Genomic DNA, 19,996 nt, shown 5'->3' with positions numbered 1-19,996 from the left:
CAGTACAGAGCCCGATGCAGGGCTCGAACCCACAAACCGCAAGATCATGACCTGAGCTGAAGTCGGACGCTCAACCGACTGAGCCACGCAGGCACCCCTGGAGTGCCAACTTTAGAGTGCCATTACAATATTCAATAATGCGATCAAACATCTCGGTTTGCCTGGGACTTTCCTGGGTTTAGCACTGGAAGTCCCATGTCCCAGGTGACCCATGTTGGTTGGGGCATGTCGGTGCAAATAGAAACATTTCCAGTGTTCTGATTTAGGTCACTGCCCACTTCTGTAGGGGTGAGACCCATAATCATTTCCCTGGGAAGGTAAAAAGTGAGTTTAGAAAACTGAGTTAACTAGCCCAAGACTTCCAATTTATTCCAGTGTTTGAATGCCCTTTTTTTTAAAAAAAATTTTTTTTTCAACGTTTCTTTATTTTTGGGACAGAGAGAGACAGAGCATGAACGGGGGAGGGGCAGAGAGAGAGGGAGACACAGAATCGGAAACAGGCTCCAGGCTCTGAGCCATCAGCCCAGAGCCCGACGCGGGGCTCGAACCCACGGACCGTGAGATCGTGACCTGAGCTGAAGTCAGACGCTTAACTGACTGCGCCACCCAGGCGCCCCTTGAATGCCCTTTAAATACGTTCCTTCTCCTTCTGCCTTAGGTAGCTTGGCTGGATGTGCTCTCACTTATTTCTTTCCATATAAGCTGGCACTTTACTAATTTTCATTAAAAAAAAATTTTTTTTAACGTTCTTATTTATTTTTGAGAGACAGAGCATGAGCAGGGGAGGGGCAAAGAGGGAGAGGGGGAGACACAGAATCTGAAGCAGTCTCCAGGCTCTGAGCTGTCAGCACAGAGCCCGACATGGGGCTCAAACCTGTGAATCGTGAGATTATGACCTGAGCTGAAGTCGGATGCTCAACCGACTGAGCCACCCCGGCGTCTCTACTGATTTTCATTTCAGTGAGCCGTGGCTCTGTTATTGGATCTTTCTGTTTGGATTTTGTGTACTTATTGGTTCTTCTCTGGGGCTGTATGTTCTCCTAACCTGTGTTTTTGCATCAAAATACCGTGTTTTATCTGAAAATTTCCTGGTTTTGCACAGTGACTCCAGCCACAGGTGATGAGGTGGAAGTGTGGAGTAAGCCATGGTTGGTTTGAGCAACGGGGTACACTCATTTTCCTGGCCCTGGAAAGACTGAGGAGTTGATGAACACGATGCTGCAGCTGCCGTGAAGTTCCTGGAAGCTTCGGGAATTTATACCCCACACAGGATATTGGCAGGATATAATTATAAGCATGCATTTCAGAGATCACCAGCTTGAAGCCTGAACTTACTTTTCCATTAATAGAAACATTTCTGTTTTTGCAACAATCAGAATGGGAATTCACGGTCCCTTATGGGAGTTTTTGCCTAGTACGTGCAAAACTTTGGGTCCAATCACAGTTGTATGTGGAGGATGATTATTTTACTGGAGGGGCACCTGAGTGGCCCAGTAGGTGAGCATCCGACTCTCGATTTCGTCTCAGGTCATGATTTCACGGTTCATGAGATCAAGCCCTGCTTTGGGCTCCGTGCTGACAGTGCAGAGTCTGTTTGGGATTCTCTCTCTCCCTCTCTCTCTGCCCCCACCCCACTCTCTCAAAAAAAAAAAAGTAAAGAAAACAACTTAAAAAATAATAATTCTGCTAGACGCTGAGGTGGGCATTGAGTGTGATGGATGGTGCTGATGGGATCATGTATTGAGGGCTTACTAAGTGCTGGACATTTTGCTGAACAGCTCGCATGCATGATCTCATGTAATCCTTGCAACAACCCTGGAAGGTAGGGTCTGTTCCTCCCCATTTTACAGATGAAGAAACGGAGGCCTTCAGGAGTAAATCCAAAGTCTCCCAGTAGGTAGATCTGCTCTCATCAAACCACCGGTCTCTCTGACTCAGCATCCCAGACTCTTAGCCACTTTACGTGGGTAAAGGGCCAGCCACACAGTAGGCCAGCAACAAATGCTAGCCCCCTCTCTGCTTCTCCTTGACTTAAACAGGCAGAATGGAAGATGCAAATCTGATCTCAACCTGACCTCAGACCAGAGCTAGTAATCTTTTTCCTCCTCGTTCCCCGAGCCTGCTACCCTCTCCTCTATTTCTTGAATTGAAAGATGGCGAAGGTGGGGGGCCGCTCCCGGGGGGGCTCGGTCAGTTAAGCGTCCGACTTCATCTCAGGTCATGATCTCGCAGTTCACGGGTTCGAGCCCTGCGTCGGTCTCTGTGCTGACAGCTCAGAGCATGCAGCCTGTTTCGGATTCTGTGCCTCCCTTGCTTTCTGCCCCTCCCCCGCTCATGCTCTGTCTTCCTCTCTCTCTCTCTCTCAAAAATAAATAAAAACATCAAAATATATATTAAAAAAAGGAAGATAGCAAACGGGTCTTTGTGTTCTGATGAACACCTGCGGGTCCTAGGAACCAAGAAAACTCTGTGGTCACTCTCTCCTCTCTTGGGGAAGTTGCAGGATGGGGTGGGGGGGACATCTCCAACAGCTAATAAATCCACAGTTTTCCTGCAGTATATCCTCTTATGGAGAGAAGTGCTGGGTTTTCCTGATCATTTTTCATTATTTTTTGGAGCCTGCGGTATGATTTATATGTCAACACTCCCCACCAACCTTGTTCATCTCTGTTGTTGGGTTTTTTGTTGTTGTTGTTGTCGTTTGTTTTTTTTTTCTTACCCAGTCGCGGGCCAAAGAGCTCAGCCTCACTGAGTTGTCAGCGGGAAGGGGAAGAAGTGTTTTGATATCCTCCACTGAGAGCATATGGGGCATTTCTCGAAGCATTGGCTTAAATGAGAGACCACAGGGGAACCAAGATGAGACAGAACTGCTCAGTTGGGGGAGTCCGTGAAACAAGCCCCACTATAAAGGGGGCAATGATTTGGTTTTGTGATTCTGCAAGAAGCCTTGAGGAGCACTTAGTGCGGTGACCTGGGAGAGGGGGAGCAGAAAGCAGGAAGTCAGGAATATAATGCGTGAGGGAGCTTTGTGCCCTTTAATTGTACATATTCTGCCCGTAGAAGTGGGCGGGGCGGGGGGGGGAGGGGGTCTTTGCAAAATGCATATCCAGCCTTTGCCTCCCCGCTTAAAATCCTTCCTTGGTTCTCCCTTGCTGTCAGGGTAAATCCAGGCTCCCAGTGATACGCTGTGCCGTCCCTTACTGAGCTGTCCTTTCGCCCCTCTCACTGCCTGCCTCCTTGAACCCAGGACTCCAGCATCACTGAAGTCTCAACCCCTGCAGTAGGCCACCTGCCCACCAATCAACACATGCTCGCACCGCCTGGTGTTGCTTCTGCCTGGATCTCCCTTGCACACTTCGGCCAGCTCCCATTTCTTTCAGGCTCAGCTCGGTCACCTCTTCCCGCAGGACGCCCTCCTGGACTCCCCTCAGGTCCCAAGTGCCACACCCGGTCCTTCACCGTCATCCCACGTAATGTAACTACGTTGTCTTCGCCCGTGTACCTGCCTGTCTCTCTGACCGGACTTCAAACTAGTTGAGGGTAGGGCTCTGCCCGTGTCCTTCACTCTCTGTGCCCCCAGGGCCGGCACGGTACTTGGCACGTAGAAAGCGCTCAGGAAATGTTTGTTGGTGGAGTAGATCTCAAAAGGAGCTTCTGGAGGGAAAGTGGTTCTTGCCAACCCAAGCCCCCGAGAACCTAGTTCCGATCCACAGGGGATCCTTTCTAGAAAAGGGGCAACTCTGAGGCAGTGGGATGGATGGAAAGATGTTCGTGATCGGAATAGTAAGAGATGGGTTTACATACCTGGATGGCGAACTCTGTGCTGGATCTTGGCAAGAGAGATGATTAAAGAGAGAATTCTTGCCCTGTTTTATTACACACACCCTGGGGCCTCACCCCGCACCTGGCACAGAGGAGGAAGGCAATCACATCTTTATGTGCATGAATGAATGAATGACCCTGACTCTGCTCTTTACTGTCTGTATGAGTGGCCTGCTTCCTGAGCCTCAGTCTTCCTGACTTTGAAATGGGCACGGTGGTTTCCACCCTTCATGGCTGTGTTGTTCAGAAAAAACAGGTTATATAAGAGGTAGGCGTTTCTTTAACGTTCCCTCATTCAGATGCTGGGAGCCAGGTTTTCAAAACATCATTTGTTTTCTGTAAGGAAGGGCTGTGCCCTGCTCAGATGGATTGCAAAGGAGGCTCGGGTGGACGAGGCAAAGTCAGGGTCAGGGAGTTGGGCTGCAGACTTTGTAAATTGGTTACAACTGCCCAGTGAACCATTTGAAATGGACATGACTGTGTTCACCAGCAGGAATTTTGCCCGCCCCCCTTCGGGGAAGGCTAGCCTTCTGATCCCAGCGCCACACGGGTCTCTGGGCTCTCGTCTGCCCCACAGGAAGGCTGGGGGCCATGACAGATCCATTAAGAAAACAGCAAAGCTGCTCATTTGTCCCCCACCGTTCCCGGGCAAGGTCCATGCAAGTCCATGTGCTTCTGGCCCAACCCCTGTCCTGACCTCACTGTGGGGGAGAGAGGACCTCGAGAGAAGAATGCGGAGACGGACACACCTGCATTTCACAAACTGTGAGAGATTCCTTTTATAAGAAATAGGAATCATTTTTCAAGAAGCCTTTTGATAGAGACCATTCACGCCCGCACACCGGGGGCGGTCAGTGGCATTCGATGGCTTTCCCTTCTGCCCTTCCTTCCTTGTCTTTCCTTTTCTCTCCTTCTGTGTCTGTAGTGTTTATGCAGCATGTATTATGCACCAGCCCCCAGGCCAGGCACTGAAAGGGGGGAAGGAACGGGAGGCTACAAGGATGAGGAAGACCCAGATCTTGCCCTCAAGATAAATTCACACATTTAACTGTCAGACGGAGAGGATGTCTCATTTAGCCAGCAGCTCCTTTGGGGAACAAGATATCCCACGAAAGCAACTTTTCTCCTTTCTCCGTAACTAAAGCTTATCCTATTAGCTTTGAAAGTTAAAAAAAATTAACCTTCTTCAATGAAAAGTCTTAAATAAATCCTTTCCAAGTTTCCAGGCTGCGTGAGGTTCGCGTGGCATTCCCTGTGTCCACTCAAGTTGTTTCAGCCTGTCTATGGAAACCTTGACCTGTGTGCTGCCTTGGTGGACCCCACTCGGGCATTTTTTGGTGAGATCCTCACTACAGTTTTGCAGACGAGGAACCTGGATCTCAGCAAGGCGGACGGATGTCCCCTTGGTGTGGGGAGGGCAGAACTGTGGTTCAGGCTCATGTTGGCTTGACTCGGAAACCCAACCTTCTAACTGCTTCGGGAACCCCCTATGACCTTTCCCTGGTGCCTGGCATTGTTCAGAGCCACGATGCTAACTCATGGTGCTCCTCTGGGCCAAGTTTGATAGGGAGCTTTGTCCTGTCAGCTGTGTGCCCCCCCCCCCCCCAGCCCTTCCTTTTCTCTGTGTGGAACAAAGCACCTGGAGAAACAAATTCATTAAGGACCGTGGGCCGCAGACCCACAAGGGACAGGGAGTAGAGGCTCGGCTTTGGTGTGAGAGCTTTGGAATGGCCGCATTGGGTTTTGAGCCTCCTTTCATGATCATGGTGTCCTGTGTGGGCTCGCCTCTTTCTCAAGGCCTCAAAACAAGGATTCGAGGGCAAGTGTATTGAAGAGGTGATCCAGACCATGCCAGCGGGGGAGCGGGGGAGTGAGACCAGGAAGGGAAGGAAGGAAGCCAGCACTGGGTGCTTCGCTGGGCAGGTAACGGCTCTGGGTAGCTGGCGTCCAGTCTCACCTCTGACACCTCTGAGCCGTCCCACCCAAGGGGGAGGAGACTGGGATCGTCACCAGCCAGGTCCCACCCGTGGGTGTTTCAAAGCTCCAGGCATTGCAGTCAGCCCACAATTCAGCAAGAGAAAGTCCTCCACTGGAGAAAGTCCTCCACTCTCTCAGGGGCTTGAGACACAAACTAGCAATAATCAGAATGACTATAACAAAAACAGCAGCACCTGCTACTTCAAGTAATCGTCCTGGGCACCCGCGTGTGTCATATCGTTAGTTTTCTCTGCGGCTACGCAACTGCGGATACTACGTTTCTTTGCAGCTACAGATACTATGATTGTCCCCATTTTATAGATGACGAGACTGTGGCTCAGAGCGGGTCGGCGACCTACTCAAGTTGTCACGGCCAGGAAGTGATAATGCCGGACCTTGAACCCAGATCCCTGCTTCATATTTTCCTGACCCCATTTCGCCTTTTTGGAGGGGAGGGTGCTGTATTCTGGAAGATCTAGGCTTCTGGACACCCCTTGTTTGGGAAGTAGAATGTGTCTTCCTCATTCAGTGGTTCTGGCATTCACTCACTGAACACCCGCGTTCCGGGCAAAGACCGAATCAGAGCCTTGGAGGTTGAGCCTTGGGGGTCTGATTTGGAAGCGGGCGGTCGGGCTTAGTTTTCCCTTCTATGGGCAGTGAAAGGAAAAGTCTCATCTGGGTGGAATCCTGTGCATTTCCTTCTCTGGCTCCTTCTTCCCCTGCCCTTGAGGGTCTGTATCATTTCAGCGCTAGGCTAGTCGGCCCACTCAGTAGATGCTAGTGCTCCACCTACCTCCGTGCAAAGGGTTAAGTGTCTCAGCGTGAAAGTTCTCTGGGCTTTTCTGCAAGAGCAGTGGCTGTGCCGCCCTTGCTAGGGCCGCCCTTTGAAGCGCTGGCCAGAGGGACAAGCGTTCCGTCTCCCACCTTTTGGCCAGAGATGAAGGAAGGCTTGTCTCTAACTGCAAAAGGCAAGCAACGAGGGATACCGGAGGGGATCATGCCTGGGGGAGGCAGGGCACGGGCTGAGGTCACAGGAGGCTCCGCCTGCCCCGTCCTGGTTCGGGCGCGGTCCAGCGGTGGCACGGGACTGTCTGCTCCTGCTTCAGAGTGCTGCCCACGACAGCGACCCGGCTTCTCCACACCTGCACGTCACCATTCCAGCTGCGCTCGTTAGAGAAGACTCGTAGGCGGGAGGGGCAGAAAGGAAAAATTTCTTTCTGGAAGCTTCCAGGGCAGAATCAAGCGATTTCGAACAGCAGTGAGTGCAGAAACTTCTCGGTTCCACTCTCATTTGGCATCAGCGGATTCCCCAGCTCAGGGCTTCCCAAGCATCAGTCTGACCTATCCCGGCTGTGACGGCCTCCAGTGGCTTCCCGGGGCCTGCAGAATCAAATACAGACGCCTCGCCAGGGTTGCGGGCGGCCCTGTCCATGTCTTCCTCCCCTTGCTCGTGTCTTTATCGCTTTGTGGTTCTCTTCGGCCTCATCGGCCTTTAACCTCTGAGCCCTGAACCCACCAGCTTGTTCCTGCCCCCCACTTTTGCACCGGCCGGAAGCCCTTCCTTCTCACTTCCATACCCTCCATCCGGTTTCCCTGAATGATTTTTTTCTTCCATCTCAACACACCTGCAATGATCTGATATTTGTTTACGTGGTTTTTATCCCTCCCCGTAAGCATAGCGGCTTCATCTGCCCTGTTCCCGGCATGTCCCCAGGACCTGGGGCCCAGTAGGCCCCGTTCAGTGTTTGCAGAATGAATGAAGGGCTAGTTGCACATTCCCTGGAGCTTCGAACCAGGGTTTGGATGCAATACCAATGACCTCCAGGGGGACTGGGACTTGAGAGTCCGGGGAGCTTTAGAAAAGAAAAAGACATGGGGTGCCTGGGTGGCTCAGTCGGTTAAGCGTCCGACTTCGGCTCAGGTCATGATCCCGTGAGTTCGTGAGTTCGAGCCCCGCGTCGGGCTCTGTGCTGATGGCTCGGAGCCTGGAGCCTCCTTTGGATTCTGTGTCTCCCTCTCTCTGCCCCTCCCCTGCTCATGCTCTGTCCCTCTTCCTCAAAAATAAACATTCAAAAAAATTTTAAAAAAAAAAGAAAGAAAAGAAAAAGACAAATTTGCAGTAAGGTGGGATTTTTATTATCCTTGTGAGGTCAGGCAACTATAGGGGAAGAGCAAAGTGACATCTTAGGCTTGTCTCAAAGGAGGACATTTTGATTGTGCTGGTTAGAGATCCTAGGAACCTTCCCACTTATTCACCCCACCCCCAAGATGTAAAGGAAGAAGAATGAAGGTTTTACAGGCATCTGCGTGGTGGTTAGAGCTGGGCTCGGGACTTCTGTCTGTTACTGGCTATTTGACCTTCAGTAAGTTATCCAAGTTTGCCAAGCCTCAGTTTTTCACTCTGTAAAATGGGGATAACAATAGTTCCTACTTTTTATTCTTTTTTTTTTTTTTTTTTTTGAGGTGGGGAAGGGCAGAGAGAGAAAGGGAGAGAGAGAATCCCAACCAGGCTCCGTGCATGGAACCCAATGCAGGGCTCTCTCCCAGGACTGTGAGATCAGGACCTGAGCCAAAATCTAGAGTCAGATGCTTAACTGACTGAGCCACCCTGGTGCCCCTAGTTCCTACTTTTTAGGATTGATATGAGGATTAAATAAATTGCGTAAAGCCCCAGGGGCATTTCGTGGCTCATCACAAGCACTTGTTCTCAGAGCTTGTACCTCTTTTTTTCTTTTTTAGTATTTTTTTGGGGGGAGAGCGCAGGTTGGGGAGGGGCAGAGGGGGTGGGGACAGAGGAGCTGAAGCAGGCTCTGTACTGACAGTCTGACAGCAGTGAGCCCAACGTGGGGCTCGAACCAGTGAACCGCGAGATCATGACCTGAGCTGAAGTCAGACATTCAACTGACCGAGCCACCCAGGTGCCCCCCAGTAGCACCTCTTAATGCTTTTCAATCATCTTAGACTTTTAGGGGCCAAGAGCTGCCACTTTTTTTGACAGTTCTCAATTGTCTAAGCTAATGTGTCCCGAGTTGATTCAGTCATTCGCTCACGACCCTGTCGTGATTTTGTCATATGTATGTAGCAGCCTTCCTTTTATTTATTTACTATTTATGGCCTTTTAAATTTCAATACATTTATTTAAGGATGGAAATGTGTCTTATTACCATGGGTGGAAAATCAGCATCACTTCCATTAATATAAGGCAACCAGGAAAAAAAAATGGAAAAATGGAAAAATAAATTTATTATTTTTAATGTTTATTTATTTTTGAGAGAGAAAGAGAGAGAGAGACAGAGCACAAGCAGGGGAGGGGCAGAGAGAGACACATACACAGAATCCGAAGCAGGCTCCAGGCTCTGAGCTGTCAGCACAGAGCCTGACGCGGGACTCGAACTCACAGACCACGAGATCATGACCTCTGAGCCGAAGTCGGACGCTTAACTGACTGAGCCACGCAGGCGCCCCGGAAAAATAAATGTATTACATTTCCTGTGGATACTGTCGCCTGTCCAAATCTGGGACTGGGCTTAGCATGTGGTAGAGAGATACAAAGATGTGTTAGCACCAGAGAGTTCCCCGATGCAGTCAGAGAGGAGATTTGGAGACAGACTAATGTTCTTACGATGTGATCCGGCATTGTTCCATGCTGCCTGCATTCCCCCCCCACCCCCCACCCCCCGCTCTGCTTCATCCCTGCACTCCTGGAGGCCTCAGGGCTACCCTTTCCATATGAGAGAAGAATTCAGTGCCCTATTAGGGCCCAAAAGACTGAAGACAAAAAAATAATTGGGCAAATGTGCATAGACGTTCCAACACAATCAACTAGACCAGTGGTTCTCACACATGAGCACATATCACGCTCAGGTGGAGGGCTTGTTCCAAACATGTTAACTGCATTTCAGCTCTGGAGTCTCAGATCCATCAATCCAGGGTGGTGGTGGGGGGGGGGGGTCCCCAGAAATTGGCATTTCTGAAAAGTTCCCGGATGGTGCCGATGTGACTGGTCTCAGGACTCCACTTTGAGAACCACCGAGCTAGACTAATTGGGGGAGTCAAAGTTGAGTCTATGACTGGGTGTTGAGACCATTCTGTTAAAGAGAACTGTCAAATCCCTAGAGAGGAAGAAGGTCGAGGGCAAATCTAAAGCTCCTGCCTCTCTGTGTATTTTAATATTAAACCTCTGAGCAGGCTAAGGGTGTCTTCTGGCAAAGATGTTGGCTGTTGGAAGTTAGGCTGGAGTGCACAGAAATGATAAGGGAACCCAAGAGGATGCAGGTGGGGTACCCACAGCATCTGCCACAGCGTATATCTTTCCTACTGACATAAAACTCTAAACGGAAAACACAAAACCAGGTCAAAATTACTTGGGGTTTCTATTATCTATTATCCTTTTCAAGTCTGGTAACTCTTTGGGGGAGAGCAAGGTGACATTGTCTCAAAGTAGGACATTTTGACTCTAAACACTTCGTACGTCTAAAACTGAATAGCCGTTACTGATCACATCCTAAGGGGCAGCCATGGTTAGCTGTGTCCTGTTGCTTGAGGCTTTAAGAAAAACGAGAAACCACCTTTGGCGCCACTGACCTGAGGTTTCTGCCAGGAAAGCTCAGTTAATCTGTTTTTCCATCTGTAAAATGGGAATGATAATAATATCCATTGTGTAAGGTTGTTATAAAAGTCCAAGGACATAGTGTATGTAATATGGTTAGTGCCATGGTTGCCAGATGAAATTACAAGTAAACAGTGGAAGATTATTAGGATTGGATGATGACGATGACAATGAAGATTAAAAATACAGACCAAAAGTGGAAATATCTTTCAAAGCATAAAGTCCAAGTGGACATGGTTGGTGAAAGAGTTGCTACCCACTCTGAACCACCCAGGACTGACCTGTGAGGGGAATGGCAACAGACTCTCTTCAGAGTTGATTTCCTAGGTGCCAAGGAGATACTTTAGCTGCCCTATCTCATCTCAGATTTTTGTATCCACAGCTTCTAGAGATTTCTAAACCACCAAGGCATCACATCCATCTATTCATCCATCTACCTACCCACCCTCCCATTCATCCATCCGTTCATCTATCCATCCATCCATCCAACCACCATGTGTCCATCCACTCATCCATCTATCCATCCTTCCATCTGTCCATCCACCCACTCAGCCACGATTCCATCTACCCACCATTCCATCCATCCATCCAACCACCATCCGTCTACCCATTCATCCATCCATCTATCCATCCATCCATCCATCCATCCATCCATCCACCCATTTACCAACCCATCCACCCACCCATCCATCCACCCACCCATCCACCCACTCACCCACCAGTCCATCCACCCACCCACCCAGCCTCCCAGCCACCCATCTTTCCATCCTTCTCTGTCTTTCTCTCTCTCAGGTTAAAGTGCCACAACAAATGCACCAAAGAAGCCCCACCCTGTCATCTCCTGATCATCCACAGAGGAGGTAAGTATTTAACACTTGGTGCCCTAGGGGTAGGGTGACGCGGGGGCTCCTGCAGGCCCTCTGAGATAGCTGTCCCATCCAGGCCATTTCTGTGTACCTCTTAATCCCCCAATATTTGCCAATTTTTTCCTTTCCGATGCTCTTCTTCCTGCCATCTGTCCCCTTCATCCATTCCCTGTGCCTGTTCTCCCTGTTCCTTGCCCCGCTGCTGGTCTCTCTGATACTTTAGCCCCCAGATTCATCTCCCCCTCCCTAACTCTTTTTCTCTCATTCTTGTCTGCTCTCCTAATTTCCACTCTCCTCTCTTTCTCCCCTAATCTCATTGCTTTTCCTTCCCACTTAAAAAGAGTGCTGGCTGAGTGTTTCCTCTCACATGCTCTCCAGACTCAATCATTTGGCCCTGCAGAGGTGGGCATGGGGAGGGGTCGGGCTTGGGTCTGTTGGTTTTGGGCCATCTGTGTTCTGTCCCCTGGGGCTCTGGGAGTGTCCTGGCCAACCTGTCCAAGCAGCGAGGTAACAGCTGCCCTTGGGAGAGCCGTGGCCAGCCTTGTATCTTGCACAAAAAGCAAGACCAATTTAGTGCGAAGGAAAGACCAGAAGGAGAGGCTTTTCCCTACCTGCCAGGGACTCAACTGGGGAAACCTTGTAGTCCAGCTTTCAAAATAGTTCCCCTGGTTCTTGTCTCATGGGGGAGTTATCTCTGGCTTCTGTTATCTACGTTACAATTCATTCACCAGGGGACTCTCTGGGCCTGTGCTGTTCAATACAGTAGCTGCTAGCCACACCTGGCTATTTAGATTTAGATTAATTTAAGTGAAATAAAAATAAAAATTCCATTATTCTGTCACACCAGCCACGTTTTAAGGGCTCAGTAGCCACAGGTGGTGGCTACCATATTGGATAGTGCAGACAACCAACACTTTCATTATCACAGAAAGTTCTGTTGGATATCACTCGTTCTGACCTCTGCTATTCAATGTACAGAAGACCTACTGAATCAAAATCTGCATTTTTAACTGAATCTGTGGGCAGTTCCTCTGCCCCTTAAGAGGCAAGACTCTAGGGTACAAGTTGCAAACTCAGGTACCTTCCAGGGCCAAACCAGGATCCTAAATAAGAGAAGGTGGCCAGGTGGGGCCATGCAAAGTGTAAGGGGAGCCCAGGAACCATCTAGAGAGGACAGCCACTCCAGCAATGATAGAAACAACATGGACCTGAATTTTTCTCATGTTTCAAAGAAAAGCCCAAATAGTTGTATTATTTTCAGATATTAGCGACTTATTACAGTTTTAAAATTCTTGCTGGCCAATTCCCTGCCCTCCCACCCTCCCATCTATAGGTTGGCTAGAGCCTTGGAGCCGATGTTGAGGTACACAACCCGCTGATGTGAGACGGAGTCCCTCCTTGTCCCTGCTACGCCCCTCCCAGCTCCCCTGGCCTTGGTCAATGCACGCTCCAGGGAATCTGCCCCGATTTAGGATGAGCCCAAGGGAAACTCAAAGAAGGAAGCAAATTGCTGCCGAAAGCCTTGGGATGTGTTCCAAAGCCATTGGGCCGTTGGTTTTCGATGATCTTTGCATTGTTTACCTCCACGAGGGGAGGAAATTGCACGGGAAGGAAAAGTCTTCAGCCCTCCTGCCCCTTCCCACCCATCCTTAATTAAGAACCATCTGTTCCTTGCACAACTGTATATGCTCAGTGAGGCTATTTTTTAAAGCTGAATTCTCACAGCTCTTGACCCCTTGTCTTGCTTGGGTCAACTTCACTGGGAAACCACCTCCTAGTGGTCTTTGCCGGAGTCCAACTCCCATGCGGAGACCAGAACCAGCCTGCTGCAAGGTGACCCGCTTCCAGAAGCCGACACCTGAAGAAAGGCTCCCTACGTGCTGCCTTCATGGCCGTGCCCCCTTTGCTCAGAGGCAGCAGGTGCCCGTACATGCAAAGCCAGTGGAACTTGCCAGAAGTCCTCCAGCTTCTTGCTTTCCCCCCATCCCCCACCCTTGTTGGTAGGAAGTTTAAAATATAGTTGGTTTCCATGGAGATGGCAGCTCAGGCTAAGCAGAAAAATTAAATTCCTGGGTCAGTCCAAAGCTTTAACTTCTCCACCAACACCGCCCCCCTCCCCCCGCAACACAAAACAGCTAACAAGTCACACTGCCAGGCATCAGATTTGAAATTGAGCTCCTCAATTTGCCCCTCCCTGTGGTCCCTATAAGAAGTGATAATATGAGGGGGGTGACGGGAAGAGAAGCTTGGATGACGTCGTTTGGATTTATTTAGCATCAGCTGTGTGCCCAGCTTTTTGTGCGGCTTCAGGGAGGACATTGAGGGGAGGTCTGCAGATACTAAGCCTTCCTTTCAGGGATCCCTGTAGCCTTGTTTAGGACAAACGTGTTTTGACACGCAGCAGGCTGCCCGGGCCTGAGAAATCCCACAAATGACGAAAGAGGATCCCGACACAAAGGTTAGATGGAGGCAAGGACGGGTGGTCATTCTGAGCTTATCCACTGATTGTAGATCTTAAGGAATCAGGAACCTCTTGTATTTCAAAGGAGGGTCAATTCTGAAATGATGCCCACGTGAAACAATTATGGTATCGAAAACAAATGGATAGCTTCGGCTTCATTATCAAGATGTACAGTTGTCAAGTCATTTCTTAACACCATAAACATTCTAGAAAGCACAGAGGACACCCGATCTTACCGCCATGACCTGACAACTATCGTTTTTGGAGGATTCCCTTCCCATCCTGGGGGCAGGCCTTCGAGATGGGGTCTGAGCTAGGCTTTCCTGGCAGAACGGTTTAACACGAAGCGGTACTTAAACTCCCAAATTGCTGTTTTTACCCCTACGGATCCAGCAAGGTTGGTCCGGACAGAGTCCGTCCCGTGTGACATCAACAACCCTCTACGAAAGCCACCCCGGTATTCGGACCTGCACATCAGCCAGACGCTCCCCAAAACCAACAAGATCAGCAAGGTGAGGGCGGGGTCCTGCTGGGTCAGGGTCTGCTGGGGCTGCCGCTGTCTGGGAGGGGCGGGGAGGGGGGCTTGAGCGAATTGCTCTGGAAACCTTCACCTCCCAGCCCACCTGGGCTCTCCTCGTTCCATGTGGTTTATGTAAGGAAAGCTTAGGGGGCATCCAGCCCTCCGTGGAGAGTGAGTGTGCCAGAGATCTGTCTAATTTAGAGAGAGGGCACACGGAAATGAGAATGAATGAATGTGTCGAGGAGGGAGCAGTAGGGATTTCCGGAGAGTCTAAGCAGGGTTCCTGAGTGATCCAGACCCGGCTCCCTTTGTTCTGTGAGATGTTTTGCCAACCTGCCGGGATTATCCCTGCAGATGGCTGGGTTGACATATCTGTTGAATCGGACCACCGAGGGACGGAAGACTGTTTTTTGAGCTCCTGCTAGAGACTAGATAGATGGATATGTGGGGGGCGGGGGAAGGGGAGGCAAGCTCTGAGCCTCAGCCAGTTTGATTGACTTCTGGCTGGTCCTCAGATGGTCAGCCTCTCTATGCACCTGTCCACTGTGGCATGGAAATTTCCAGCGTGATTTCCATGTGTTTGGTCTGTTGGTTGGACTGCACCAGAACCTTCCCAGGGACACTTGCAGCCTTATGGTGGGAGGCAAAGCCTGCATGTGCCAACAGGTGATTTCTCAAACTCCCCAGTGCTTCTGTGCACCGTGTTGAAGGTGGGTAAAGTGCAAATCAATCCAAGCGTGTGGGAAGTCACCACCTGTGTTCAGGACCCAGATGAGCGTCATGATGGCTCGGTGACCTCTCACTGGCAAGGCTCTGTCTCGCTTCTCTGCATAAGGCTGGAGAGAGTATTGCTTCTCCCCAGTCCATCCTCCAGACAGCAGCCAGAGTGATTCCTAATGAATGCAATTTGAATCCTGTCCCCCTCTGCCTCAAAACCACCCAGTGGCTCTTTACTGCATTGAGAAAACAAATCAAGCTCCTTCTGCAGCCTGCAAGACCGTGCCTAATTTGGTCCCTCGCTCCGTCTCTGACCTCCCCTTGTACATCTCCCCACCAAAGCCCATATGTTCTTTCTCTCACACACTATCACCCACCGTTTTTACTACTAGCTCTCAGCCATTCACCATCTGGCTCCTTGTGGCGTCATCTAAGCAGTTGAGAGCTTGGCCTCTGAAGGCAGGCGAACCTTACAGTCAGCCCTGGCTTCTCCCACTTACTAGCGGTGAGCCTCAGGGCAGGCCACTAATTTCTCTTGGCCTCAGTTTTCCTGTATATGAAATGGGTACGTTCCAGTTATCTACTGCTGCACAGCAAAGCCCCTCAAACTTAGTGGAGCACGACGGCCTTTTAATTATGTTCGTGGAAACTGTGGGGACTGAACTGGGAAAACTTACACAGCTAGGGGCTGGAATCTTCTAGAGCAGAGATTGGCACACTATGGCTCACAGGCCAAACCAGCCCAGCACCTGCACCTGTTTTTGTGAATAAAGTTATATTGGCACGAGCCACACCCATATTGTCCACGGCTGCTTTCACATTATGATTGAGAATTGAGTGGTTCCAACGGGGACCACATGGCTCACAAAGCCTAAAATATTTGCTATTTGGCCATGTTAAGAAAAAGCATGCCAGCCTCTGAGCTAGAGTCGTCATCAGTCACCTGTCTAGTGTCTGCCTGTGGTGCATCAGAGACCGGGTTCAGCGGAGACCCAGCGGAAGCATCTACATGCGGACTTGCCTTATGGTTTGGGCTTCCTCACGATATGGCGGCTTCAGGGTGGTCGGGCTTCTCACCTGGCAGCTCAGGGCTTGACGAGCAACTGAGCAACAAGGCAGAAGTTGCCTGGGCTTTTGTAACTTAGCATTACCTTGGTGCATTGTCTTGACTTGTCACTAGCCAAGGATCGGTAGTATCAGTTCTGCTCTGTCATACTGACGGGGGCTGTTGCGTTCCTGCTCAGATTCAAGGGGAAGAGGCATAGAAACCACCTGCCGATGGGAGGAGTCCAAGGAATTTGAGGCCACGTTTTAAAATGTCCACAGTGGCTATAATAAGAGCACCAGCCTCAGAGAGTTGTCTTGGGGATGAAATGAAGTAATCCACATACAAACATCTAGTACGGTTCATGGCACATGTTAAGCATCCAGAAAATTCTAGATACTGTTTTCAGCTTAAATCTTGGGTTTCCAATCCAGATCTTCGGTCGGGTCCACTTTTTCTTTGTTATTTGCATAAGATACGTATAGGTCTCTAGAAGAAGGGATCCCCACCTCTGGGGGTGCTTAGGAGGCTCAAATGGTACGGTTCCTAAGAAGTAACCGTGCATGTCTAGAGAACCCATCCTTTTCTTTGTGACATCTTAGAGGGCGAGCTGCTCAGAGCATCTCGAGACCTTCCTCTCTGGCTTTGCCAGCATACTGAGCCTCTTGATCAGATGGGACAGAAACACGGGTCAGCTAGATCAGTGACTGTGACATTGTTCTGCTTGTCTGCCAGCAGGAGAATTTGATAAGAGAAATAAATTAACCTCTATTTAGAAAGCAGCTTTGACTTGAAGGTGGACAGGATCTATCACAGGGCCGGGTTATTTTTTCCTCTCTTTCTCTTCTCACTGGCTTCACACAGATTCTTTTTGTCAGGCAATGATGTGGTTAGTGCAATAGATTTCTGAGCCAATTTGGTCTGAAGGCTTCCTTTTCATTGCTCTGTCTCCTCTCCTGTCTGGCTCAGTCAATCCAAGTTCACAAAAGCCCGGCTTTTTCTCCCGACATAATGGTTAGCTAGAGTGTGCATTTTGGAGTCAGAAGGCCCAGCCTTCGAACTTCGTTCCTTCACTGACTGTGTGGTCATAACAAGCTCTCTCTACCTTGGTTCCTTCCCCTCCTCCCCCATTAAAGGGGCAGCACAATAGCAGCTATGACTGGGATTGTGGAAAGGAGTAGATGCAGTGATAGGCGTCAAGGATTTAGTCTGACCCTGGATGGTCAGGACAGGGAATGGCTTGATGGGGGAAAGAGGAACGGAAGGAGGAAGAGGAGGCAGAAAGAGGAAGAGGGAGGAGGGGGAGGGGGAGGAGGCAGAGGAGAAGAAGAAACGGCAGTATCTGCCAGCTCCTTGGGGGACCAGGCTATAGCCCTTGTCCCTCCAGGTCAAGGCATCAGAACCCCATCTGCAGTGGTGTCCAAGGCTGAAGATGCGCCTGCTGTAATGACGCTATTCGAAATGGCTGCATGCCGGCTTGCCCTTTCCAGTTGGCCTTGCACTCGGGCCAGCTCCATGGACCTCCAGCAGGACCGTGGATCACTGTCCTGTTCTTCCATCATGATTGTGACTCAGCTGCTCTTCTTGGGTCTGCTCCAGTCTGTTACTGCTGACTGGTCTCGTCCTCTACCTTCCCCTCTTCTCCATGTCATTGCTTCTGCCTCCATGTATTTCTCATAACCTTGGCTTCTTTGTTTTCTGGCCTGTCGTGGCTCTTCTGTTCTCTTTGAACCTCATCTCGTCTCTGCCTGTGCGCCTGATGCTGTCGGCCAGCTCATCTTTTCATTCCATATCATGGTCATGGGCCAGCTGCCATCTTGTTTGGACCTGTGGTCCTGTGTTGGGGGTGGGCCGTGGAGGTCACAAGACAAGTGTGGTTGTTTAGGACTGTCTGTTCACCACAGTCTATTGGGTTGGAGGGTAGGGACAGTTTCCTTAGGAAAAGTCCATGAGAGAGGCAGTTACCATCACCACCATGTCCAGATCAGTGCTCAACTGGGTGGAATGGAATGGGAACATGGGAGATAAGCATGCTTTTGTTCAATTCCCAGAGTCAGATGTGAGTTTCTTGTGACTTGGGGCAACCTTGTGCTTCTGCTGCTGGGCTGGGGGTCAGGACCCAGGCCACTAACTCTCTGTATGACACCAGTAAGTCACTCCCCCTCTCCAAGTCCCAGTGTCCCCATCTACAGAATAAGGATTTGGACTGGGAGGTCTCTGAAGGATGTTTCTGTATCTTAGCTGTGCTCTGAAAGAGGAATTATGCCACTAGCCCTTCCTGGAATGATCTGATTTGAGTTTGAGTTTCCCTCGATGGAATGCAACCTCCCATTGCTGGTCCCATTGGGCCATAGAGCTCGGTCTGACCCAAAGAAGGAATTTCCCCTCCTGTTGTAGCAATCTGGCCAAGGAATGTGGGCACCATATGCAGCTGTCTCCTGAAATGAGTCTGTTTGTTCACATCAGCCCTGAGCTACAGAGATGAGAAAGACCTAAATTCTTCCCTCAAGGAGGTAGAGATGATTCCTTGCTCCATGAATGCAATTCCTCATTCCAATCCTCCTTCTTTTCTGTTAATTCACTCATTCATATAACACTTATTCCTACCTCTTATGTTTTTGTTTCTGTGCTAAGTTCTGCAGATTCCAAGATGAATAAGACACCATCTAGTAGGAAGAGATATACATTTCCCTCCCTCTCTCCTTCTCTCCATCCCTCCAAGTCTCCCTCCCTTCATTTCTTTCTTGTTTCCCTTCATCTAGCACCCGTCTATTTAAGGACCACACTGTGGCTGGGAATAGGGAGCTCCCAGCCCAGAGGGCAAAACAGACAAGTAGGCTGAGAAGCGACTGGGTAGAAGCAACAGCTGAAGCCGAGTGAGTGGGAAGAGCCAGCACCAGGAGCGAACGATGTGCTTGACCTGGTGGAGCAGGGGGTCAGGGGAGCTTCCCAGAGGAGGGGAGCTGTGAACTGTGTCTTCTAGGCAGACTAGGGATGGACAGATATTCCAAGTCAAAATAACAGCAAGTCCCAAGCCTTGAAGATGTGAAGTGGCCTGGTTGGTGTTGGGGACTGTGAGCCCCCTCATCCAGCAATAATGTAGCACCCCTACCTGACGAGGTAGGGTCAGTGGAAGCCTAGTGGAGAGTCAGAACTTTTACCACCACCCAAATAATGAGGCTACTCTGTTGTGCTTGGTGTCCGTGAAGGCTACATGGGGAATGGTAATAGTACCTCTTAGTAGAAATAGTACCTCTCCCAGAAAGTGCGTATCAGTGGAGGCCTATGAAGGGGCTGGAATTCCCACCCCACCCAGCAACAATTAGGAGCCCCTCCTGTCCTCAGGTGCCGACAGAGGCAGAGGGCCTAGGCATCTGGCCCTACCTGGGAATAACAAGACAGCACACGCCCTCTTCCCTGCTAGGGCAGGGTCACGGGAAGCCAGCTAAAGCCAAAGGTTTAAGTAAGACCCAGAGTCTCACAACTTAATACCCAGATGTCCAGGCTTCAGTGAAAAATCACTTGTCACACCAAGAGCCAGAAAGATCTCAAACTGAATGAAAAAAGACAACCCATAGATGCCAACACTGAGACAAGTGAGATTTCAGAATTATCTGACAGAGATTGTTAGAGCAGTCATAAAACTATTTCAGCAAGCAATTACAAATACTCTTGAAACACACGAAAAAAGTAGGAAATCACTGCAAAGAAATAAAGTCTCAGCAAATGAATAGAAGATATAAAGAGGAACCATATGAAAATTTCAGAACATATAACTAGGAAATGCAATAATTAAAAGTAAAAACTCAGTGGGGAGACTCGGTGACAGAATGGAGGGACAGAGGAAAGAATATGTGAGCTTGAAGATACAACAGTATAAATTACACAGTCTCGATAACAGAAAGACAATTGACTAAAAAAAAAAAATGAGTAGGGCCTCGGGGACCCTTGGGACAATAATAAAAGGTCCAACATTGGT

The 19,996-nt window shown here is 49.7% G+C and overlaps 1 protein-coding gene across 3 annotated transcripts in view; it reads left to right on the top strand.

The window, feature by feature from the left end:
- Positions 1–19,996, top strand: part of KSR2 (kinase suppressor of ras 2) — a 428,047-nt gene that overhangs the window by 324,818 nt on the left and 83,233 nt on the right. For 2 of the 3 annotated variants that reach the window (XM_047828844.1, XM_047828845.1), the window contains exons 8-9: positions 11,201–11,268; positions 14,123–14,247. In XM_047828844.1, the coding sequence (XP_047684800.1) occupies positions 11,201–11,268; positions 14,123–14,247 (193 nt within the window). The remainder of the gene's footprint in view (positions 1–11,200; positions 11,269–14,122; positions 14,248–19,996) is intronic. The other variant, XM_047828846.1, reaches the window with a different exon arrangement.

Source organism: Prionailurus viverrinus, chromosome D3 (assembly GCF_022837055.1).
Source record: "Prionailurus viverrinus isolate Anna chromosome D3, UM_Priviv_1.0, whole genome shotgun sequence".
NCBI lineage: Eukaryota > Metazoa > Chordata > Mammalia > Carnivora > Felidae > Prionailurus > Prionailurus viverrinus.
The sequence above is the reverse complement of the archived record's forward strand: the minus strand, read 5'-3'. Positions and strand labels throughout refer to the sequence as shown.